The 26,171-nt window shown below is 39.7% G+C and overlaps 1 protein-coding gene across 3 annotated transcripts in view; it reads left to right on the top strand.

The window, feature by feature from the left end:
- Positions 1–25,962, top strand: part of NOX4 (NADPH oxidase 4) — a 110,986-nt gene extending 85,024 nt beyond the window's left edge. For 2 of the 3 annotated variants that reach the window (XM_064645019.1, XM_064645020.1), the window contains exons 14-18: positions 4,419–4,538; positions 8,441–8,549; positions 9,105–9,173; positions 11,229–11,329; positions 16,336–25,962. In XM_064645019.1, coding sequence (XP_064501089.1) covers positions 4,419–4,538; positions 8,441–8,549; positions 9,105–9,173; positions 11,229–11,329; positions 16,336–16,456 — 520 coding nt within the window. In that variant the 3' untranslated portion in view covers positions 16,457–25,962. Of the gene's footprint in view, positions 1–4,418; positions 4,539–8,440; positions 8,550–9,104; positions 9,174–10,400; positions 10,514–11,228; positions 11,331–16,335 lie in introns of those variants that run through there. The other variant, XR_010428219.1, reaches the window with a different exon arrangement.
- Positions 25,963–26,171: the final 209 nt, after the last annotated feature.

Here is a 26,171-nt window from a genome sequence, read left to right as displayed (position 1 = left end):
TTTCCAGTAATTCTTCACTGATGTCAATTATCTTAGTGCCCTGAAGAAACAATCATGTATCAGGAAGCCATCGTGATAGACAAAGTCACACAGCAGAGAGACAAACCAACTTAAACTGGAGAAACAGGAGACAACACATGGATACAGTCAGACAGCAAAATTCAGGAAACAGTGAGACAGTACCGAGCCAGAATATCACTAAGCTACAGTGAGCACATCAGCAGTCTGTTTTTTCAGCTATCAGAGGAAAGAGGAGTCTTAAGAAGGAATTTGAAGAGAGATAATGAAATAGCTCTTCAGATGTTTACAGAGAGTCCCTCCCAGGCATGAAGGGAAATGTGGGTGGAACATGGAGGCACTTTTTTGAATATTTGTCATGTGGGGGTGGAGGTTGGTATTGGGGGTTATCAGAGAGGGGGGATTGCATCTCTCTGGTGCATCAGAGTTACAGCAGCAGAAGAACATAAGGAAACTGCTTCAGCCATTGCTCAGTTCCTTGGAGTTCTCTGGCTGTATCCATCAGTACTTAGCTGTTGTTTTGGTAGGACAAGTAAAAGAGAAGAACAAGCATGGTAGGAGGGTTGTTTAACTATTGAAGTCAATGATGTAGGAATTTTATAAGGAATTGGGAGGGATTCAGCTCCATTAGCTGTATTGACTGTCTTGTGACTGTATCAAGAACTTAGTATGCTCACACAAAGATACCTACATGTGGGTCTTAATAAGAACTGAATACCAAGGATATAAAATCTCATGCTACTGGGTGAAATCCTTACTCTTTTGACAATGGTAAGAGCTTTGCCACAAGTTTCAACCAGACTAGGACTTCGCTTTTTGTCCTCTATACAGTACTTTGTATCCAAGCATTTTGTTCAGCTTGATACTTCTTTAATTAAAATTTCCTACAATTTCTTGAAATAACTCCCCTATCCATCTGTTATTCCACTAATATCCCAGATAATATCTTACTGTAAGTCCCAGAGAGCCTGGAAAAAAATGGTGTTATCATCATTTACTGGTGGGTAGTGAAGTACAATGTAAGCATTAAACTTTTCTAAGGGCACCTACACCCTGAAGTAAAGCACAGCACGGAGATCCAAGTCCAAGAGGGGTGAGTAGGTATCTCCACACATCACTGGGCAATTCCTTATGGAAGATAATAACTTGGGTCTCAAAGGCAGTACAGCTGCCTTTGTCTCTGAGACAATGTCGCCCAGTTTAGGGACAGCCCCATGTTTCTGCAGTTGCATTGCCCAGCACTGGAACGAGCTGGTTTAGTGCTTGCTGGGCCGTTTTGGTACCACTGTACTACAGAGATGTGCTTTAAATAGAAAATATTTTGAAAATCTATCTGTAAGATGCTTTTTATTAATGTGCTCTGCTATTTTTTTGTGATGTATTCTGTTTTGAAGAGCTTTTCTTTCTGTTTCTGAGCTAAGAAGTTGTGCCAGAATAAGTGAGAGCACTCCTAAGTCTGGAAATGAATACATGTGGAAAGAACAACTCGTTATTTGAATAAGTTTGCCTGAAGGGTCAATTTCTTAACTTTTAGTAAAATTCCATTCCCTGCCTTCATGTTAATTAAATTAAAGCTGGGGGGATAGGAGAACATAGCATAGTAGTGTGATATATCTGGGGCACAACTCAGGAAACAAAGTCATCTTACCCCCCTTGGCTTGACTTGTCTTTTTATTGAGTGCTGTGAGATTTCATTTGCAATAATGAACTACTTTTATGCAAAACTTTTCAGTCCTACCAAATGAAAAGAGGAACATGTTGACAAGAAACAAAAATTGTATAATCTCTGCAGAAGTCTATGACTGAATCACTACTCTGTTCAACCCTGTGCCTTTTGATATGGCATCAGAAGGTTTCTTGCTTTCACTGACTTGAATAAAAGAAGGTTCAATTCCTAAATGACCACTGCCATTAAGGCATCAGGGCCACATTTATCTTAGTTTTAATTATCCCCATATTAAAATGGTGCACGTTTATGACATCCAACAAAATCTTTCAGGGAGATAATGTTATCCTTGGAATCAGTCTTTTAAAGCAGTCTTGTGGAGTGGGTTAACTCAGTAGCAATATTTCCTTTTTCCCCATTCTCTTTCTCACACTTGGAAGCAGTGACTTCTGGCTGTTCTATGCTGGACCACATGCAGACACAGCAGGAGGTTCTTGGCTTTCTGATTGCATTTGCTATCCAAGCAACTGCTCCTCACTCCCTCAGAGGAAGACACAGTGGGCAAATAGAAATATTTTGCAGGCCATATGGGGCTAATGGACCACGAACTGGAGCAATCCGACTAAAATACATATTTAATTGCAGATTATTTCTTACATTTCTGGCATGCACTGTGCTTGACTAGTTTCTGGTGACCGGATCTAGTTTTTGCATGTTTCAGCTCCTGATCATGTCAGTGATATTCAGTGGCACTCAGACTTCCCAGGAATTGCTTAATCCCTTCTGAGATCAGACATACATACTTCAGGTAGTCCTCAAATAGTGCAGTTATGCCAAGTGGCACCCCTACAGTATATGACTACTGTCACATCCACCGTGGTAATTTCTCAAAAAATGTGTTTTGCTAGTTCGTTTTTATATTATTTGCTTGTGGTTTTCACTCAAAATGTTGGCTTTCTGTATCCAAAGAAAAGTTAGTGCTGCTTGTCCGAAATGTAAGGAATTTCCCTCAGGCCTGTGTTTTTGCCCTTCATACCTTTAGGAGCAATTCTCTAGATTTCACCAGCTAGGCACGGTCTGCTTAGGATAACATGTATAAGAGGTATGCCAGGAATGACATGGGACCTCGGTTGCCTGTCCTTGGTATTCAGTTGTTTTGATTTTTTTCTTTTTGACATACTCTGATATCCCAAAATTTGATCTCGGTTAAATCTGTTACATATACATCTGAGACCCATAACATTTGTGGACTTCTTTCTGAATGTCCTGTGGACCAGATTTATTTCACTGTAATTACCTGCTTCTGAACATTTCCTCTGTTGCTTATTTAACTAATAGATGCTCCTTCACCTGCTCAGTCAAATGACAGTGCAACATTTAGATCTCTTAAAGCAGCTGCTGCTGCACTCTGCACCAGCAGTGGTATCATTCATTAGTGGAAAATAAACCCTTGTTAAGCAAATGTGGTGTAAAGCATTATGTAACAGGAAACATTTAATGAGCAGATACTTAAAGTTCTGTTTATATTGTATACACATGGGCAATTAAGTTTGTCTTGGCCCAATTTTGCAAAAGAATTTATCTGTATTAAGTAAGGCGTGGATTTGTTTTTCCAATATTCCCATCATGCTGGAACTAGCATACCTGACTGTGAAAACCTTTGAGATTCTCCAAGAGAAGGTTTGTAGAATTCTGTAGAGAATAAAGACAGAAATGAGAATAAGCATATTTATGTTGCAGATTGCCTAGTTATAAAGTTTTGTTACTTATAAAAATTTACTGTCAGCATTTCCAATGCCTTCTGATAATGTCTGTGGCTGTGCCAGTGTCTTCTTCCTTTCTCTTCAGGCAGGACACCAAGAAGGGAGTTTATAAGACAGGGCATAGTTAAGGATCGCCCTCCAGATCCCTCAGAAAGTAGGTACTTATCTGTGTTCAGTTAAGACATTGTTGAAGAAGGAACCTAACATATTAGGCATTCAGATGTCAGCAATAGCAGAGATTTGGAAAAAATTTCCTAAAAAGGATCATATTGGCCAAAGACACCCAAACAAGATGTTGTTTTGACTGGTAAGAGGATGCCAAGGATCAAACCACAAAATTAAAAGAAACGAGATCAGACCGAGAACTTAAAATTGTGGCTAAAATCCAGCCCGCAAAAGGAAATAATCAGATGAGGGTTGGAAGACTTTGTCTGGGAAAAGAGAAGTCTCTTCTGCCTTTATTTCTCTGTCTGATGTTATAAAGGAGAAGCTTATGCCCTTTCATTATGTAGAGTATGCACAGTCTCCTAAATAATCTTTGAAAACAAGTGAACAAAATGGTTATAATAATGAGAAGCATGAGTCAAAGAGGAACAATTTGGCAATTTTTCTCCCTCTTCAGAAAACCTGTATAAGATGAACCTCACAGGCAGGCCTAGCCAAATTCTTTTCAATCCTGTGTAGACCCACCAAGTTGTTGTTGTTGTTTCTAGTGCAGCACTTTCTTTGCCATCTAATGCCAGACACAAAAGGCAGCCATAACTTAGTCACCTCCACTTGTTTGATTAAAAAATAGCTTTTCTAATGATGGAATGGACCAAGAGATTTTATATAGCAGTTTTTCATACCATCCGTACGTTCATTTCTGTCCACATAAAGTTTTCCATGGTTTTAATTCCAGCTCACTTTTCTTTTCCTCTCTCTGATTTTAGCAGCTTTCTCTAAAAGTGTCCTTTTTGCTCTTTATGCAGACTGTATGTGGATGGACCTTTTGGAAGTCCCTTTGAGGAAGCCCTGAACTACGAGGTCAGTCTCTGCGTGGCTGGAGGTATTGGAGTTACACCATTTGCATCAGTACTCAACACACTGCTGTAAGTGAGCTGGCCTTTCAAAGCCATTTCCCCCCAATTTACAGTAGCAGTGCATGTCAGAAAAACTTTGAGAGTCTTAAAAAATTTCCACTGGCATAAGCAAATGATTCCTTGGAGAGATCTAGAGGACTGCGATATCCCTGAAGGGCATAAATTATCTCATACTGGCTGTGTAACCCAAAGAGTTGTGGCAGAGTTTTGCCAGTAATGCACCTCGACTGGGACAGTGTCACTAGCCTTTGTATACTTCCACCAGCCTAGCTTGTGATTAATGTAGTCACAGTCCTTCAGCTAGGCTCGTTCCCCTAGTCCCATCTCAGATGAGGCTGCAGACTATAATTGTGAGCTTTTGAGAGTCAGGCAGTTGTGACAGTCTTTCTGCTGGAAATGCAGGGCCAGCTCTCCTGATTTGACTTTTGTCAATATGTAAGTTTAAGGTTTTAAAAGAAAGGGATCAACCTGAATTCAGATAGTATTCCGATGTTTAACTCCATTTGAAAAGTTTAAATTTTAGGTATGCCGTTTTCTTATTTTTTCTTCTTGTTTCTCTCTCTTTCCTTTTAAAAATTTTATTTTAATTTAAAGCCTTTGACATTCTATGCAGATCAAACCTTTTGCATCTTGTTCTTCTGTTGCATTGACAACATGGTTCACACCAAATCTTATGCTGTGTGAAATAGTCTTGCTTTTGTGTTTGCTATTGATTTCTTTTTATTTGTTAGAGTATTGGCTAAGAGCTCCAGTCACAGGTTAAGCATCCCTGTTTCAAAGGCCCGGTATAAACAGCCAACCAAAGCAGCAAACCTTCCCTGAGGTGCTGAGAGGCTAGCTGGCTTTACAAGGGCTTTAAAATGCACAACTAAAGCATTTGTTCCAAGATGAACATGCCAATGATCAGCTCTAACTCCAAAGTGAAGCTGAAGTAAATTTAGATGCTGCGAACCTTCTTATGTCCTTAATCTGGGCTGGACCTGACAGTGCTAAGTGCTACTGCAAGTTATTAGCCTCACCTGTCTCATAGTGCAAAAGACCTCAAAGAGCATCTTGTGCTTCCTCATTTTCTTTTCTTTAGAGTGTCTGAATCATCCTCTCAAAACTAGGTACATTTTTGCTGAAAGCCTAGAGTTCAGGCGAATAAAATTACTGTTTTCCTCGTGATAGATTATCCTTGACAGTGTTTAGCAAAAATGTCACAGATCACAATGATAAGCCATCAACAGGTAATGAGATGTTTGCCTCTACCAGTTATCAGAGGATGTAGGAACTTGCACAGACATTGCCAGAGAATTGTAGTGTCCAAAGGATTTGGCAATGTCCATTTATCTGCATAAAACCATAAATTGGCTTCTAAGGAGCCAATTCCATAACCTGCCCTTGTAGCCACTCTTCCCCTTGTGCACCATACAATATAGAGGGGAATCATTCTGGGAAAAAGTAACAATCTTAGTCTACTTCCCTCCTCTGTATTTAAACATCAACAAAGCACTGTTTCAGTGGATGGCCTGCCTGTGTCTTTGCCCTGACTTGGAAGCAGAAATTGGTATGAACATGCAAACTGCCTTACAATGCCAGCGCTGCAAAACAGCGAGGCCGGTCCTGTTGTGTCAAGGACATGCGTGTCTGAGGAAGATCAGAAGCCTGTTGAGGTGGTCTTTTGTTTCCTGCTCCATTATGTTCCTGTTATATGTACATAATTTGATTCCTGTTCCTGCCCTTCACTCCACTTAGCTGTTGAACCCTATGCCCTATTTTAAGAAAATACAACGTACTTTAAGGAAAGCTAGTGGCTTTCATGCAGTGGGGTCTGTAAATAATGGCTTTTATTTTGAGCGGAAGTAACACAGAAACATGCAAGAAGTATTATATACATGTGGATTGGGTTGTAATGGGAGATTGCACCTTTACTGCATAATATATCCTGCTGGAGGTAGACCAGGCATATGTGTCTGAGATGCTATTTTAAATCTATGTTTGACTTGTTTCATGAAGTCTTGCAGTCCAGCCTCTTTGTCCAGCTGCAATGTTTCATCACCATGAGTGATGTTTTGTTACTGAACTGCAGCATCTCAATACAAAATGCCTTGCATTTTTTTTCTTCTTTTGTCCTTTTTTATGGTGAAAGGCACTTATTTTGCTTGCTATTGCTTATAGTTCTCATCACATCTGACCAGATTATGACCCTTCCTAAGGGCTTGTCTTAGTCTAGGCAGTCAGAAAGAGATGGAGGAAATCTTGTTTTACAGGTCAGCAGTTTATAAATAAAAAAGTTGAAATCAGGACTTGAAAGACACTGTACTCCCCAGTCTTTTTTTTTTTTTTTTTACTCTCTGTGGGAAGTTTACATGAAAGGTGAGTTCTCAGCCTCTCTACGCTGCTGAAGTGCTGCTGATGTCTCTATCCTTCCTCCTCAGGGCAGGGAGCAGTATGAGGAGGCAAGACAGTGATTGGAACCATCACTTAAATAGATCTATTAATACTCTTCTAATTATATATATTCCAACTTTAGAGTTTGGAATAATGCACAATGGGTATGGTGAGGTGTATCATGAAAGTTTTTTGATTGGGTTTGGCTCCTAGGATTAGCATTTGAAGTGAGCCGGCTATGGCCTTCTCTATCTGAAAATTATTTCAGAGGAAAAGGAGGAAACAATCTATTCACTGACCATTTCAGTGATTAGAACAACAGAAAACAGTGTTGGCCAACTAAGAAAATACTTCCTGAATATGACGGCTCGCAAGGGGAGAAGAGTCAGCACACTTCAAGGGTCCAGGGTGAAATGACCTCTTTATTAAAATGGTGCTCACCTTATATAGGGTAGGGAGAGAACATTCTAGAAAAAGGGTGTAACTAGGGACGAGCAAGGGCAGAGCATGCAAATTAAGAGGAGGGCACAACCATATATGGAAAAACACTGCAATGCAGCAAAAAACAACCAGTGAGAGAACAGGGTTCAGGGCCATGAGGAATAAGGGAATTTACCAGAAACCTGGGGTACAATGTAAGGGAATTTATACAATAAAATAGGAAACATAACATAAACCCCAAAACACATATTCTTCCATAGTCCACAAAAGTTCATATCTGATTAGATGATGCTTTCTTCTGCAGGGGGACTATTGAGTTTGATGCTTTCTTTCCAATTCTCATTTTTGTACTCCAACATGAATATTTGTGCTTTATTTGAACTCCTTAATCATTAGGTCATTTTTCATTTCTATTTTATTTACCAGCTCATTCAAATCCTTCCTTTGTGCTTATTTGTGGTTTAATTGAATTAGAAATCTGACACAAGAGTCCTGTTTTTGTAAATGCAATGCCAGAATCTGCCTGTGGCTGCACTTTACCCACCAGCATTTCCTAAGGTCTGTAATATATCACACAGTCCCCTAACACAATGAAGCCCTGATTTGATTTGGTCTTTGTGATTTTGCTACTATTATTAGTTGTAATCAACCAGAGCCTTTCACATATAAGGGCGGAATTAAGTCTTGACATTATTGCATTTGTCAACACTTTCCACTTATGGGTTGCTTTATAAACCTAGTAATGAATTGACATAATACACTTGAACTTAGAATGTCTCCTTTTCTTTAAAATAAAAGTTTGATGATGATGCATGAATCCATATTTGCTGCCCAAATCATCTGTATTGCTGACAACTTCTAGTGTAGAAACAGTATCTATGATGGCTGTTAGCTCTGCATTAGAGATTTAATATTCTCAGAATCATTCGAATAGGCTGCATTGATCAATTCAGTGTCTAATGTATCATAACTTGAAGAACAACTTAGCAGTTACCCTTTAATGGAAATTCATGTTTCTGTTAATGAATATAAAGCATATTAATTAATGTTTCTTTTTAAATGATAATTTTTAATTACCCACACATTTTATTTTCAAGGGACGGCTGGAAATGCTACAAGCTCAGAAGACTCTACTTCATTTGGGTGTGCAGGGACATTGAATCTTTTCGCTGGTTTGCAGATCTGCTCTGTATGTTGCATAACAAGGTAATGGGTGTTTGGAGGGATACTGACAACTTAAATGCAAGGTATGTCCACACCACACAACTGGCATGTGATAGAGAATGGTAGTCTTGCTCAAAACAAATGAGCTTCAGTGGTAGTTCTGCTTGGGCTGCCTGACCCAGGCTCCATTTGTTCTTGGAGCTGCACGAAACAGTTTGAGTATCTATGACCAATGTTTTATTGCACACTGTTGCACTTATCTGTGTCCATCCTACTTTGCAAGATGGAAGAAGCACATGCAGGCTGGGAAGTCTGAGTGGCCTTTAGGCATTGGACAGTAGCCAGATCGAGAAGGGAGGGGGATTTGCAATTTCAGGTGGATTGTAAGAGCCGTGTAGCTTCCAAAACCAATATTTTGTACACAGCATGATGTGCAACATTCACAAAGGGGTGCTATGCAATCATATCTTCTCCATTAAAAAGCTTACTTCACTGATGCTGAAACCTATATCCCTCAGCATAGAAGGCACAAGTGACTTCACACTTAGATTAAGAGAAAGAATGTTATTTCACTAGCTGTTTTTATCATCCTTCCAGCTTTGGCAGGAGAATCGGCCAGACTATATTAATATCCAGCTGTACCTCAGTCAAACAGATGGAATACAGGTATGTGGCCAAGTGTTGTTTGTAAACTGAACTAGACCTTGGAGTAATAGGCAATGCAAACTGTCAGTCAAAGGTAGAAAGGGGATTACTGCAGATGTTAAAAACAGGAGATGAGGCCATAAACTCAGATGACTGATTCATTACTAGAGAAAGAGAGCCAGTCCATCCCTACAGCATAAGACAATCTGGTTTGGTACCCTTAACTTGCTTAGGTGTGGGTAGAAATCCATATCTTCCTTTTCTAGGAAAGAGGTCCTGCCAGGCCACAGACTAGGCAGCTGGAAATGTTTGATGGGAAATCTGCATTGTTTCTGGGCTAGGAATCAAAACAGAATAGTTCTAGGAACTTGCAAGCTCAATCTTCTCATATATATTTTGAGAGAAACTAGCTATTTTAAAAAGCTTTTTATTTCATTGCCTCAAATATAGACAGAAGGTAGAAGTTTCTTGATGTATGAGCCTGAAAATTATACTGAATTGTCAGTTGTCATGTATTACCAAACCCCAGGCTGGGCTAATTCCCCAAATCTTGGCATCTCCTGTAACTATTTACGCTAGCAATCTTCATTTTACATTATTTAGCACACAAGCCTAGATACAAGTCTTTACCCTGCTATGTCAGGAAGCTTTCAAGTGACTGCAGGGGGCCCAGAACCAAGCCTAACAATTACTTTTTAAACAAGAAATGCAGTGACAAACCATACCCAAAGGATTTTGATCTGCTTAGTATCAGATGGAGATAGCATAACATTCACAGCTTTGGTAGGAACACTAGTCTAAATGATGTGATAGCTACAGTAGTTATGACTATGACAAATGTACTGCCTGGACAACATATGTCGATTGAAGTGGGGTACTTGAAAATACCTAATTTATGAAGCTGGTATGTAATTGTTAGCTTAAAATTAAAAGCAGAAGCAGGACTTCAATGCAATGACACAGCAAAATTGAAATAATAGTCAATTCAAAGAAAGTGTTCTGACATTATGGATCAAGCAGCTGCTGAATTTATTTAAATCAGCTTTTTGGTTGAAGTCTTTCTTTAAAGACACTTTTTTTATGGCTATTGAACAATGCTGACATAAATCATAATGCTGTTCATAATTTCTCAAGGGGGAATTAAACTCAACTCTCCATTGCCATATAGCTGATGTGTTCACTGCTGTTTCTCCAAAGTGCTGACTGCTACCAAAAATAGGGCAGTTTCATTTCATGCTCCCTTTACAGAGAAGCCCTGTGCCTGTGTGGTAAGAGGGAACCAAGCCCACCCTGCAGCAAATGCCTCCTGCCTATAAAAGCCCAACAGAGGATGAGTTGGCCAAAGCTCTGCGTTTGCATTGGTATGAGCAATGTGTCAGGTTGTTCAGCAGAGGAGGGAATGTGGGAGCCTAGATAAGATGTAACCTCTCTCTGCCTTTCTGTCCCATTAGGATAGCAAAGCAAGGAAGGATCATGCCCTGCAATGGGAGGGCATTCCACCTTATCAAAATGCTGTGAGTTAGCATTGCTGAAATGGATTTGGTTCCATCTGGGGAGCAGTTTTAGTTGCTTTCTGCTCTCACAGCAGTTCAAAACAGCTGGCAAACTACTCTCAGGGAGAAAAGTAAGATTTCCCTTGTTACTTTTTCAGACCTAGTAATCTTAATAGTTACTTGTACAAAGTTAAAAAAAAAGGCTTACTTCAGACAGAAATATGATTTTTGCATCAGCAGTGTTTCTTCCAGCTTAGCATTAAAAGGCAGTGAGGGAATGAGTAATAGAAGCATGGTTATTGTTTTATGGCTTAAATAAATTGGTTTAAAAGTAATGTGGAAATTAATGAGCAGCTGCAGAGGAACAATGTATAACGAACACCGAGGAGAGCCATTGAAAAGGTACTGAGCAGAGGTATCGGAGCATAAAATAGCTGCAGTTTTAATCACAACTGTTTGGTACTTGTGCTCAGGTTTTATATCTCAGCAATATGGCAAGTCAGCCAATGTCAGAAATGGGAGCCCTGGGTGATATGAGGCAATTTGCAAATCAGGCACAGTGGAGTTTTTTTGTTTCTTGCAGAAAATAATTGGTGAAAAATATCAAGCTTTAAACTCCAGGCTTTTGATTGGACGACCCCAGTGGAAACTCCTGTTTGATGACATAGCAAAGTGTAACAGGCGGTAAGTAATGGTCTGCTTGAAGGATGCCACAGTTTGATGGCTGGGGATATCTGTGTCTAGCTATGTTGGTATGAAAATATTTCTGGGATTTATCATATAATGTAATGTTGAAATTCACTAATATTTTGCTGTGAGAGGTAGCCTGTACAAACAGAAACACTTTTTTTTTTTTTACACACACAGAGCAGTTCAGCTTTTTACACAGCTGTGTTCAGTGGCCCAGGAAACAAAAGTAGCAGATTTTCATCTCACTGCACAGAGCTTCCCTATGTTCTTGTCCATGGCAATGTCTTGCTTTCAACATATGCTGGTTTTATATATGAGGTTGCACTTTTTTAAATTGTTGACTTCTCCTATAATTTTCATGATTTGTAGTGCTAATTTACAAAAAAAAATCACAAGGAAGACCTTGACTGACTTGTATTGTTTTTATTCGGAGGATATATTGTCTTTGAAGATTTCTGGCAGTTTTTCATTCTTTGTTAAGACCTGGCAATGCCTTTTTACTGTGCTAGGAAAACATATTATGGTCTGAAACAAGACGGTTGTAAACCAGAGAAGACATGCAGTTAGACTATGGAATGTCTTTGTCCAGATCCAGCTTTGTTGGTTGAGTATTTTACCCCCCACTGGTAGTTTTTTGCCTCAAAAGCTAATCTGGTAGAAGGGATTGTGTGAATCTTCCCTAATCTACTTTTGGCAATGTCACTGGTGTGGAAGCAAACCACAGTAGCTATTGATAGTAATCTGGGTGCATCAGGTTGAGAAGTGCTTGCATGTTCATCTGCAAAATTTTCCCTCAAGAACTTCTTGCACTTGCACTTGCAAAGTGAAATCTGTCCATGGCTTATTGACTCTTCTCTTCTCAGGCCAGATATGACTGAGGACACTGAACCCTGGTTCTTGAGAAATACTGAGTACCAAATGTATCACGTTGGCAGTGTGAGCTGCTGACAATATTTTTCTTGGATTCAGATCATAGAGGATGTTGTGGACAGGGTCCCTTGTCAGGACGTTCCAAAGGCTGCTACAGAGGGGCATCCATGGTAGAATTCTCACACTTGGAGAAGGGTTTTAGAGTAAAGAAATATGGGAAAGAAAGGGAAATGTGTCATGGAAGCAAGCTGACTCTCTGGGCTTAGAGACCTCTGAGTAGAAGACTGTTGATCTTTTATGCTCCATGCCGATGTCTTTTTTTTGTTTGTTTAACTGTGTGAGTGCAGTTTTAAAAGATGAAAATGATGATTTCTGCCACTTCCTTGCAAGGCTGTAAGTGCACATAATATAGATTAAACTATTAGTAGTAGTCATACTTGCTTTTTCTTTTTTGCTTTCCATTGCATTACTCCTAATTAGATTTCAAGTACCATTTTCTCTGCGTTTTCACATGAGACCTTGAAATTGTGCCACGATTTTCAAACAAGGTGTCTTTTAGTACCTAAATAACGTTCCAACTCCTTTGATTACCTGCACCTTACTAACATGCACTCTTCGTCACCCTTGGTCACCTTTTTATCAGGGTTTATACAGGTCTATATCTGTAGACATAGTTACATGAAACATGATGCACGGTACTGAAACCTGTAACAACTTCAGCTGTCCCACAGAAATTTACCTCTTGTAGGTGATTATTCTCCATATTTCCTTGGATGAGACAGGAACTTCAGTTTTTCTCTATAGTCCAATTTCTAGGTCTGCTATTAGCTTTATTTCAGTTCCTATTTCTCAGTAACTTTCCATGTAGGTGTCCCTGCTGCAATACAGAGATGAAAAAAACCCCAAACAAAACAAAACAGGTCAATCAAGTTCTTTCCAACATCTGGTGCCAATGTTCAGGCTTTCACATTTGCAATCATCCCCTTGGGCTTGTTTATGTGCAGCTGAGATATTTTCCAGTTTTTATTTGTGATTTTAAGAAAAGCTGCATATAAATAACAGGCAGCTGGCAAAGCTCTCACAGTGTAGCCGTTTGATTGCTGTGTGCTTTGTGCATTGTTGCTGTTGTTGCTGTTTGAGTCCCAAATAAGCAAAGTGCACTTGTAAGTGTCTGAGCTTTGCCAGACCTTCAGAGCGTGACATAGGGCAACCCAGCATCAGGTTCCTGATCCTTTTTTCTGGAAAAGAGGAGCAGACGCATGCCATCTACTGTCGATATTTCATATGACATCTGCAGTCCCAGCAATGTGCATTGGAACTGTTAATATAACAAATTACTGGTCTTTTTTTCCCCTGCTTTTTTGAGGGGGATGGAGCAGCAGTCTTGTTCCTGTTCCGTTGGGTTCTGTATGAAAAGCTTACACTGTGCTCACTTTTGCTTAGGCCAAATGGGTGTGTCCTCCAGGTGGAGACTGACCTAGAAAAAGACATGAATATCTGTAGGAGAAAAAAGGCATGGAGCACCATGATACATTTCTCATGTGATGTAAAGGAGAAACATCTCTCTAGGAATGAACGTGGGATTTAAAACAGGATCTTTTTAAGTCCTGACTATATCTTCTCAATGTAGCAAAGCATTTCATCTCTCCCTCACCTCCAGCTGTTCATAAAACGGATGTAAGAATATGTGCTGACCTATTCATCTCATAGGAACAGTGAAGCTTTACTTGCTTAATGCTCTGAATGAGTAAAATCCTGTACTGATGTTTATAATTATTACAAAGAATGACCTAGAACATAGATTCCTCAATTGTAAACATGTTAGTGGTATTTATAAAGATTTTCAGACATAGCACTACACAGCTGCCTGTTTTCTTCTAGCAACAAAGTAAGCCTTTGTCCCAGACAACTGATACACAATTAAAGCCCCTCAGCTAAGGGTAGTAAAGTGCTGCTCCATGTAGTAGCATCTCTCAGCCACCTGCCTGCTTGTGTCACAGCAACCTGGCAGGAACCAAGCTGCTGGCAGAGAGGAAGGTATCTGCAAGCAGGGAAGTCTGTGATAGAGGTGAGGGAGAAAGTGGGGCATGAACTGTGGGAGGTAAGTGGTATGTGGGGAGATGTCCAGAATAGATGCTGGTGTTGGGTATCCTGTGAAGGAAGTCTGAGAGCCTCTGGCTCAGTGCACGAGCAGTAGTTCACCAGGGTTTCGGAGACCTTATTAGCCACAGGTCTCTTTTGTGACTTTAGGCAAGTCATTTAACCTTTCTGTGGTTCTGATTACTAGCCAAAAATTCTGTGTACCTTGGAAGGATGTTGCTGGGATGGGAATACATTAGCAGTATGTGCTGCTAAGACCTGTCTTTACTTTAGTGGCAATTTATACGTAATGAAAGGGAGAGGGGCAGACGAACTCTTTGGGATTTATCAGTTGGTTGTACTAATTAGACTAATGAAAAAACAACAACAACAACAACAACATTAATTCTCTCAATTAAATACACAGTAGAAAACAGATTCTTGCTGGCAGCTCATGAATCCTTTTTCTCCAGTGTGCACAGATTAGAGGGAGTTCAGAGTCTACAGGTGCTGAGAAATCTTATTTGAGAGCAATGAGCAATAGTACTCTCATTATTGCTGAAAATTCAGCCACCAGCACAACATCTCTTGCCATTAAAAGGAGTACTGCTAGGACAGGAAAGCTTAATACATATATATAAGGGTGAGAAAAGAATGGGTTATAAATATTTGCCATGGATTAATATGAGAGATGATGTAATTGAAGGCAATTAAATTCAGTATTGTAAGGTGCTTGCACAAGGACACCTCTACAGTTACCTACCTAACTTTGTGATGCTTTTTAATGTTTGAGTCCGCAGTTGTACAATGCCAGTGTTGCTGTGCAGTGGTACAGTGTGCACTGCCATGCTATTCGAGCAGCAGGCGTGTATACTTGACATTATGCATCAAAGATTTCTTCTTGTATGTGTTAATTCCCTTCCCTCAGCAAACACATACACAGTGAGCTTTAAACTGTGTTTGATTATCCTGCATGTACTAAAATATTTTATATTAAATAGTTATTGGATAAAATACTGAAGCAATCCTGGAGGCAGGGTCCAGAATTCAAGTCTCCAGCCTCTTGGTGAGTGCTGTAGATCACTATAGTTAGAACCACGTTCACTCTTGTATGCTTTTTCTTCATTTCACTAAATCTTTAAGATCTTTTTCTGTAGTGGCACAATTTCAGCAGGAAGATAATGATTTTTTTTTCATGATGTGGAAGAGGCAGCACTGCATTGTCTTTCCCTGCTCCTTCCTTTCCCTTCTCATCTTTCAAAAAAAGGGAGGTGATGAGTATTGTGAATGGCTCAGTCCTTCTGTGGTGGATGTGCCCTGTTCTGTTGCCAACTACAGTTCTGAGCCCTTAGATATTGTATGACTATCAATCTGATTTACAGGCCATCTTTAAGGTGACCAGAGAGCAAAGAGCTGCTGTCAGTAGAGTGGTATGAAAAAGTCAAGTTAACTAATGAACCTGGACTGAGACCTATAGGTGAAGAACAAGGATCATACTCTGTGTTTGACTTTTCCTAAGATTTCCCAATATAGATGTTGAAGGAAAAACTGCATGCTAATGTGAAAGTAAAGCAGTAAAATTATTCTTCTGCTGCCAGAAACAATCACGGGTTAGTAGTGCTCTGTTTTCATGAGTGTAACAAATCACTGTTAGTGACTTGATCTCCTGATGGTGTAAATCACGAGTTACACTAATGAAGTCATTACAGTGAGACACATTTTTCACAAAAAGGTGATTAATTATGAAAATAAAAATAGAGTGGAAAATAATAATTTTTCTTGAAATTAAGATGAGGCACTTCTTCCTAAGGGTTGTCATAGTCAGATAAATAATAGAGTTTATTGTGGGGATACTTGAGAGAGATATGGTGGCTTCAGTAATACTAACTGCATGACCTAATGAGCAGTTGTCACCGTAAAACCTATATGTAGTTGACTCATATTTATGAGTGAGGCCAGAATCCAATTCTGTCTTTCATTAGATGTTGCTGTTTATTCACGTCATAACTTTTTTCTTTTTTTTTTCTTTTTTTTTTTTTTTTTTATAACAGGAAGACCATTGGAGTTTTCTGTTGTGGACCAAACAAAATCTCTAAGATACTTCATAAACTGAGCAACAGCAGCAACTCTTATGGGACAAGGTTTGAGTACAATAAAGAATCCTTCAGCTGAAAGTCTGTTGGACTAGCAAGACTCACCGGAAGATAAAAGTGCAATTTTTTATTTTGTACAACTTAGAAGTTCATCTGTGGTTTAAACAGATAGAAATGTACCAAAGTGTAGCACAGATGTTTTTATTTATGATTATTTAAGACTGTGAATGCAGCAGTATACCAACAAATAATCAGTGCTTATACTCAAATGCGCTCACACAATATTTGTGGCAGGAGTGATCTTTGGAGTTGTTTCTGTTAATTAAAAAGTACAGAAGCTGGGGAGAGACATAATTGTTTCGAAAGCTGACGGGAGGAAGAATCTGTGGAACGTTTAAACTTCTTCCACTTCAAACTTCTTCCACTTCAGTCCTCTGAAACTGTATCAGTAAACCAAATCCCAGGTTTATCCAAATGACAAATCATAGTGTATTACAAAGACTCTTGCTTTTGTTGGTATTAAAATCTCATGGCTTTGGGGTGAAAACACTCCATATTAAAGATTTTATTATATATTGCAGAACTGGGATTCTATATTTAAAATATAGAGTGTTACTCTCACTAGTCTACTTCTATAATGAAGTTAACCTAAGGAAATGTGAGCATAACTGTGTAGCACCAGTGGGCAGCCTTCACCGTGATGTCAGTCACAGCCTTTTGGCAAGCAGCAGCTATACATGCAGAACTCTCTATCTTGCATCAATTCAGCATTCAGTGGGTTTGCAGAGTAAGTATGATTTATGGAGCAAGAAAGTGATGAACACGAGCAGATAGGCACTCAAGTTTTTATTATACTACACAATGTGGAAGATGCACTCACTCTGCATTCACATGCCCTGAATGTCAAATACCTAAAGATGCTCTTACTGATTATTTTACAAGGCAGCAGGTTGAAATCCAGTTTTAGAGGTCCCAGTATATTTGGTTGACTATGATCTTTTGATTACTTTCCCTGGAACCACCTTTGTTTGCCCTGATGTCACTAAAAGCAGGAGGAGATGAGATGAGATCTACAGCAGAGTAAGAATGAAGTCCTCAGCACTGTGGCTCCTTGAATGGTGTGTGCAGACAGAAACCTTACAGGAGCTGCAGTATGCTTTCAGTACGCTCCAAAGGGGAAAATCTGAAACATCCAAATTTAAGCTCTCCTTCCCTTCTCCTTTCCACATCTATTTTCTGCTCATAATTGCCATGGAAGGGCTAAAGGTTGAAACAGGCACTTTATAACCTTTTGGTTCTGAGGAGCATGTTTTTTTATCTCTATCCAATAGCCTATCCAACTTTATTTCTTCTTTTCTCCCTTTTCCTTATTTTGCCAAGAAGAGGGCATTTAAGCAGGAGTTAGACACTTAGCTGGTGTAAATAATCACCGCTCTAGTGCCTCCTAATAGAGCAGCATCACTAACATGCTGAAAACCTTCCCCTTAATCTCCAGCAGAAGTTTGGGAGCAGGACCATGTAGTGTTTCCAGCATACACAGGTGGCAGATGGCTCAAGAAGTCTCGTGCCTGTGGTTCACCTGTATTTAGCACAGTGCATTTGATTTCATTTATGTCTTTCCATTGACAAACTTTTTTATTTTAGTGGAAAATACACTAAAATTTCACTCACAATGCGCACACTGTTCAGGAGTTTGCAAGTATCAGTATTAATGTTCAGAGGGAAGCATTTTTCTAGTAGGTGGTGTATAGGCATGTTGTATGTGTAACTAGTGAGAATGAGTTGGGTCTTTACCTTGGCAGCTTCTGCAAAGGAGTTGCATTCAGTGAGTATCAGGGTGGAGTTTCATCAGTAAAGCCACATTGGAATGTGTTCCTCAGTGTCTGGACTTGCAACTGGAGTTTTTACCTCTGGCTCTATCCAATTTGAAATTCACGGAGGAAGGAAAGAACAGAGATGGATGAATTCCTACTGATGAGAATTCTCGAAGTAGCCCAGATGAGAGAAGTCAAAATAGAAATGCAGTGTGAGATGGGAGCCTACATTAAAGCTACTGATTTTAATTTTTTTCTTTTTGAGGCTGGGAGGACCATTATTTTCCTATTGGATATCATTCACCCATTATTGTAAAACTAGAGGTATGCAGCAAAGGATTAGACACTTTTTAAACAGTAAGATTTGTTTCTAATACTACCTGCATAGATCATGGTTAAAATCATGCCTACATCTATTAACCACAACCAGACAGTGATCTTTTCCTCTTGCTTCAGGATCTAGTATCTCATGCTTTTGAATTACAGTTTAGAGTCTTTTAATCACAAAGTTGTTTGTGGTTTCACATCTCCTCTCTGATAGATATCGGTTCCATTACCATATAATGAGCAGCTAGTTTTGCAGTTAGCTCTGTGGTAAAGCAGATTATATTTTCTGGCTCAGCTTCTTTATAGGTAACACTTTATAATTAAAATAGTAGTGCTAGTACTGTGCTCTTGTTCTGCATTGTAACAGGAGTCATGGCTGCATGTAGGCATATTAAACACCTGTTGTTACATTAGGATGTGCTGTCATTGCAAGATCTAAGCAGATCCAGGCTCTTCCCTTTCCGTCTTCATGTGGTGTCAGCCTCAGATGTTTGTTTGATCCACTTGTAAAACAAGCTCTGGACTGTCTGCCTTTCTAGAGTGTTGTGAGGCTTAATTAATGTTTTGGGATCACTTCAGTGCACAAGCAGTAAAAAGATCTGTCTAATTGTTATGCAAATGTACTTGTGTTTTATTTTGGGTAAACCTTTCTATTAATCATATGAGTAATCTCTAGACAAGATGCGGCTGACTTTGGAGTCTAAAAGCCTCAACTGCTTTTTTTTCTTGAGCTATAGCTCTGTTAGAGGGGCAAAAGGCTTCAGAGTTGTTAGTGACTGTGACTTGGCTTCAGGAGTGGCAGATATTATGATACACAATCTTTCTACAGGCTGTGTTGTCATTGCTGTTTCTGAGTGTGTCTCCATCTTGCAAAACAAAGTCAGGCCCTCTTTTAAACTCTGTTACTTTTTTATCTGTAAGCCAAGTGTATGTGAAAATATAACTCAGTGCCAGACAAGTAAGTGAAAGCTGACAGCACTTAATTCCACATTTGCAGATCGACTGAATTTACGTAACTGAGCATCACTTTGCACTTTATACTGTGTCCTGTGAGTTCATCATAAGTGTCCCGCTGGCAAGGGAAGGATCCCACCATGAATTCTGCTTCTTCTGACTCAGTCACAAAGCTGCAGGCCCATCAGTGTTTGCTCAGCAGGATCATTGTGTTTTATTCATCAGAAATGTTTCAGGGCTGTTTTTTTAAAGCAAGAATGTTTCCATGCCATGATGCAAACCAAGCCCTTTCCCTGCATTGGGAATCCAGCCCTCATGCAGCAGTGTGGGACTCAGGGCTTTACACAGCTAACAGCTGGATTAATCAGATTTACCCAAGACATCCTATTCCCATAGCACTGATATTGCTTGTGTGAGTAAATGTCCACTGCCACAACAAAGGAGTGCAGAGACGAACCCTAATGTTGTGTGGGAAGGCCTGATGAGGACTGACTTTCACCTCTGAAGTCTGCAAGACAGCCTGTCCCTCCACAATGATTATTCCAGCCCTGTATTTGAAGCAACACTTCCCTGTTTCAGTATGTGGTACTACTACTAGCATGTGAGTTCTTCCAGGGTCTTTTATCTGCTCTTCTAGAAGACAGGACTGAAAGCAGTATGAGAGATCACAACAAACAACTTTGAACCTGGGCTGGGAGAGGACACCACTGCATACCACAGACACCTAGCTGATGACTTCACTGCTTACGGTAGAAAATTTAAGCCAAATCCATTTTTCTGCAAAATGCTGATTGTTTTGCCACAACAGACTAAAGAACAGTTGCTTTAAAGGGAAAACAGATAAATCCTCTCTCTGAAGACTTCTATCTGCACAAACCTGATGTGAAGATGTGTGTGAAAGCACTGTACACATTGTTATTACAAGGGTATGTAATGATAGAATAAGGGGTAATGGCTTTAAACTGAAAGAGAGCAGGTTTAGATTTGATATTAAGAAGGAATTCTCTTCTGTGAGGGTGGTGAGACACTGGCATAGGTTGCCCAGAAAAGTTGTCATTGCCCCATCCCTAGAAATGTTCAAGGCCAGACTGGATGGGGCTTTGAGTAACCTGAGGGGTCAACCTGCCCATGGTAGGCGGGTTGGAACTAGATGGTCTTGAAGATCTCTTCTAACCCAGTCCATTCTATGACTCTGTGATTCTTTGATTCTATGATTCTATGATTTCAGTTTCCACTGCATCCTCATCATGGGCTTACACTCTCAGCTCTAAATCCCCATTGTTTTATTTGGTTGCATATATTCACCCACCTTGTTAGCAGATGTGTCTTGCAGGTAAGGGAAGTACTACGTATATTTACATCCATGCACAGTCTGATCTAAGCATGGAGCAACCTGTGAACACTTTTTACAACCAGTGCAAGCAAGTGCAGAAGCTGTCTATTTGCTCCTAATCCTGCTAGCACATAGGTGAGAAGGAGATTTGGAGTTGGCTGAGAAGGGGCAGATAATATGAGTAGCAGATGAGCCACATTGGAGACAGTAATTCAGCTGTAACAGCCTAACAGAGCACAGAAGTGATGGTTTGGTAAGACTTGTAGAACAGCAGCCTAAGAGAAAAACTTCTACTCAACATTAACACACCAGATTTTAGTTTCAAACTGCAAGACATGATTTAGGAGAAGCAGGCACGTGTCTAACTAGTCATTGCCTATAGCAGTTCAAGGCTCATAAGTCAGTTATTAAAATGCAATGTTTACCTTTTTTTTTTAAAAAAGGGCTTCTAGGGAGATTAATTTTCACTTCAGCCTGGCAATCATTTCACAAACTTGCCAGTGTGATATAAGACAAACTGGATCTATTCTTCTCTGGATTATACATCTGATTTGTCTGCAGATTTTCCACCTCACAGTTTAAACCAGTTTTTATTGTTTTAGCAAAGAGGATTTAACAACAAGGTTTAATATAAATGCCGCTGGTGCCTGTGCAGAACTGAGATTTTCTGCTATGAATGTACATTTTTCAGGGATATATATAATATAGCTGATGACTCAACTGTGAATGGTGATTTGGGATTTGCATCATCTCTGCTGCTGGTGTATTTCATTAAGGCCACTATGGTGATGCACTGGTGAGATGCATGGAGCTGAAATGAGACTCCTCATTCCCATAAAGAGTCTGATATTTTAGTGCCCGTACTAAGCTTAGTAAATCCTAGAAACTCTGGAATTTCCTTTGCAGGTACAAAAGATTAATTAGACAGCATCTTTTAAGGTTAAATCCTGAATCCTCTGCTGGACTGACATGTATAATAAATGCTCTTACACACCGATTTTGAGCAAAAAATGCTTCTCCTTAAAGGGCTGGATGAGTATTTGTGAAGGTTTACTGTCCTGCTAGTTATATCACCCATGTTGTAAGAAGGATGGGATCCATTTTGGTACCAAGAAATGCACTTCCTCTGATGTATGAGTATCTCCAATCTTGCAATAGATCTCAAGGTTTGCTGTGCCTGAAGTGTTATATTCTCTAGAAGGATCCTATTTGTAAGAAACAGATGCTGGATCTGTACTAAGGGCAGTGGATCTGTCCCATTATTTCATGGGCACAGAGAGAAAGCTGGAAAAAGCCACTCATCCCAATTGCAGATTGCTTCTTGACAGAGCGCTTGGATAAGAGGGAAGCCTGGTCCTGATGCTTCAGGTAAACTGCTGTCAACTAAAGAGCAAATCAAGGAGGGCAACAATGAACAAGATAAAATATTTTGAACCTGAGAGCCAAGGGGAAGGAGGAGACATTCTTCTTGGCTTCTCAATTTTAGAAATTAAAAGCAAACCCCATTTTCTAGATGTACATACAGTCTCTCCCTGGGGGTTGAGAGCTAATATATGCAAAAGTCTTGCATTTCCATGCACAACTCAGTGCTAAAGCCCAGAAGAAAACTAGTATACTTTAGCAAACAACTTGGAAATAAGCAATTTGTTTGAAACAAACCCTTTACTCTTTCAAGTTAACCCATTTAAAAAAAAATCTACTTCTTTTCTGCAGCTTTGGAATTGGGAATAGCTTTACACGTTAACTCCTTTTCACCAAAATACTTGAGTGTAGAGTTCTCCTTGTCAGCTGCAAGTAATGTTGACAGTTCAATAAATAAATTTTGTGTTTGTTGCTGCTGACCCCAGGAAAGGGCAGCCTTGAGGATGAGAAGCAGTGTTACATAAATGTCTAGCATACATAGCAACACTAGGCAGGGAGACGCTGCTGCATCGCTTTTGGTGCACCAGTCACACATTAAAATTCTGTCACTGCAAGGTCACGTTGCTCATCTCATACTCTGCAACCCTGAGGAAGAAATTTGGATGAGAGGTGGAGGAGGAAAAGCGAAAATTTCCTCCTGGTGCTGTAACCAAGAATATATTCATTGACAGCAGGGCATATATTTTGATTGCAAAAGAGCATGCCATTTATTTATTTTTTCAGGGATAACGGATTTCCTGCTGGTGCTGTGTCATGGTGTTCGCATGTTAGAAGTGTAACACAGTGATAATGGGTTGCTTTTGAACTGAATAAATAACACCTCTGAGCTTTTTCTGTTCCCTTTAATAGTCTGAGAGAAATGCAAAATGCCAGAGTGCATATATAGTGGACTGTGTCCCGAGCTACACTCGGCACAGCCTGGTTAGGGATGCTGCACAGAAGCTCTGCGAGCTGCTGGGAAGAGGTGAGGTTTAAGGCAAAGAGGTGAACAACTGTTTTAAGGAGAACACAGTAGTGATACATGATCTATAGTCAGAAGCAGGCCATGTCACATCGTCTGTCACATCTTTGAATGGTGCTGAGTCAGAGCCAGCCCTAGATATCCTTTGGCATCAGGGAAAATGAGGTGCTCTTGGATTGGGTCTGCACTGCGAGAGGAAAGGCAGTTTAAACGCAGCTAAGCAAGCCTCCCATGTGCACTTTCCAGCTTGGAGCTCAGAGCTGTCATACCTGAGGGTAAATTGTGTAGACAATGAGCTGGTCTGACCTATGAGTACAGTCAGAGTTGTATGGTTAGCTGAGGGCATGGGCATACCCTCTGTATTTCTCCAGCTTTGTAGAAGCACGTTGCTCAGGGACAGGGAAGTGGAGTATGTTATTGTGCCTCATTGAGTGTTAGATGCTTGAAAGCACATACTGTCTAAAACAGATCAGGATGGTAAATGCCAGCTTCCACCAACAACTGCCCATGTTTGCACTAGTGTTCATGAGGAATAAATGGCAAAACCTTTGCAGGAAGACAAAAGTTCTATGTTTTTCTTTTATTGTGTTAGAACAACATAATTAACTGTTAATAAATATTTGCTATCAATGTGAAGATTCACCTATGATATTATTCTTTTTTGACTGCTTAAGCTCTAGTAACTGTTTGATACACACTTTTTGACAAAAACATAATGTCCCAAAGCTTAAAAACGTGGCTGAGATGCAACTTGGCAAGAGGTCTCCACCTGATAGGGAAATATCATCTGTTGGAACTGGATGCATCTTGGTCTACTTCTGTCTTCATAGGAGGATTAGAGGGAGCTGAGCTTTTAGATCCATCTCTTCCTCTCTGCATATAACCTAAGCCTTCACCTAGAGGTGCACTATAACCTTTGGATCACTGGATGCATTGTCGTCCACGTGTCACATAGTCCTCCTTTTGTGCTCTTCCTCCCTCCATAGTACATATTTTATCAAGAGGCCTCTTCCACTCTCTGCTTTTCCCTTAACTCAGAAAAATGCCACTTTGGGAAATGCAGAGGTCCTCAGTTTTAAACAAAATACACCAGCCTTTATAATTCTCCTAGTGTAGAAGCATTCAAAAGTGCAATCCACAAGCCAATGGGGCTCTTGTATTCACTTTGATGGGTGCAGCATCCCAATGATGGAGATGCATTTTAGAATGAGAAGAAAGTCAGTGTTATGAGGGCAGCAGTGTTATGTAGAAAATGAGGACAACTCATAACAGCAAAGGTGTTTTCATCTTCTGAATGAGAATCAGGGATTTGGTTTTTTGAAAGTCAGATAATTTGTGGCTACCACTGAAATTGAATCATATTTCTGCTTTCACACTTAGGCATTTCAGGACATTGGGCAGTGATAGAAAGGGTTTATTTTTTTCAATTACATTTGATATTTCCATACAGCCTTTAGTTTATCAACTGCATATAAATTCCTCCTTTCATTGATTAAATATTTCCTCGCCTGGTTTCTTTGCTTCAGGGAGCTTGAGAGCTCATTGTTTATAAAGGGAAAGAAGTATTGTGCTACTAAGCAGGCAACTCTCAACACATATTCAGCTCTGCATCTTCGAGAAGGAGACACTGAGGCTGCTGCGAGTGCAGAAGGACAGAGTTTTCACTGAGATTCAGATATGACTGAGACCCTCTTCCAGGATTTATACGTTGATGAAGCTCTGGGCTTATTAACTAGCTTTTTCTGAAATGAGTAGCCTTAGCCCATTTGTGCCAGGTTGTGAAACCTTTAATCCCACTGAGTTTTTCTCTGCCTGTGTTCCTTCTGATCATTTGCAAGAACAAATTTGATGAAGCACAGTTGGTAAGAAATAGTTCTGTTGGTCTGTGATAGTTGAGTAGAAAAGTCATAATTGTGACATCTTCCCTCAAACTGATGTCCAAAAAAAGTATTTTGAGTAGCTCAGCTGTATTAGTTCCATGATGTGTATAAGGGTTTGTTTTTTTCATGTTCTGTGATTTTAGATCGCTTATGTAAAACTAATTTCATTTCAGAACCAAACAAAACAAACCAACCAACCAACAACAAAAACAACAAAAAAAACCCACAGAAAACCACAAACAAACAAACAAAAACAAACAAACAAAAAACCCAAACCAAACAAAAAAATAAACCAGAATGCTCAGTGTCCCCTGATTTACTTGGGAAATGTTAGCATGTCCAAAACATGTCTGTTTTAAAAGAATTCTTCCAAGATGCTTAGAAGAAGGACGGAAACCATCTGGATAAAACTTTCTAACAACAAGGCATTTTTTGGGTTTGTGGTTTTTTTCTTTCCAACCTTCATAAGAGAAAAAATACAGTTCAAATTAAGCAATAGTGCCACAGTCTGAGCTACAAAAATTCAATATCTTCCTTTTAAAGCAAGGCATTTCTCTAGGATCATGCCTGGGTTCAGATGATGTCTACACTGTCATCTGAACCTTCAAGGCAATGTCTGGGGCAGGTCTAGCCTTGGGTTGCTGTCAGAAAGAAGACATGATCCATTTTCCTCTCACTTTCAGTAATTATTTGTCACTCAACAGCCATGTGAGAGTTTGATGTGGTAAATGACCGAGAACTGGAGCCAGTGGTATGAGCGAAAAGACCTTAGCCTGTTATCCCGCTAGTCAAAGTAATCAAAATCCAGTCTCGGGAAGGAAGATTAAACTCTTGCCATCTCTAAAATTTGAAGAAAGCAACAAACTAAGGTCAACTCTCCATTTTTTTTTTTTTTTTTTTTTAAGAAATGAGCCTTGGAAGTAGTTATTTCCAGTTAACATGTACAATGTGATAGAAAAAATTAATGTCCTCTCTTTTCTGTAGATGCAGGTCTTGACTTTTTCACTTTTGACTGCATTCTTTCCTGTCCCAAAAGAAAGAGATCAGAATTTTTTTTCTGAATTTCCAACTCTGTAATTATATTTTTTTTTCCACTAGACCTG

The sequence above is a fragment of the Pseudopipra pipra genome, chromosome 2, assembly GCF_036250125.1.
Source record: "Pseudopipra pipra isolate bDixPip1 chromosome 2, bDixPip1.hap1, whole genome shotgun sequence".
NCBI classification, from domain to species: domain Eukaryota; kingdom Metazoa; phylum Chordata; class Aves; order Passeriformes; family Pipridae; genus Pseudopipra; species Pseudopipra pipra.
Note: the sequence above shows the minus strand (reverse complement) of the source record. Positions and strands in the feature narration are given on the sequence as shown.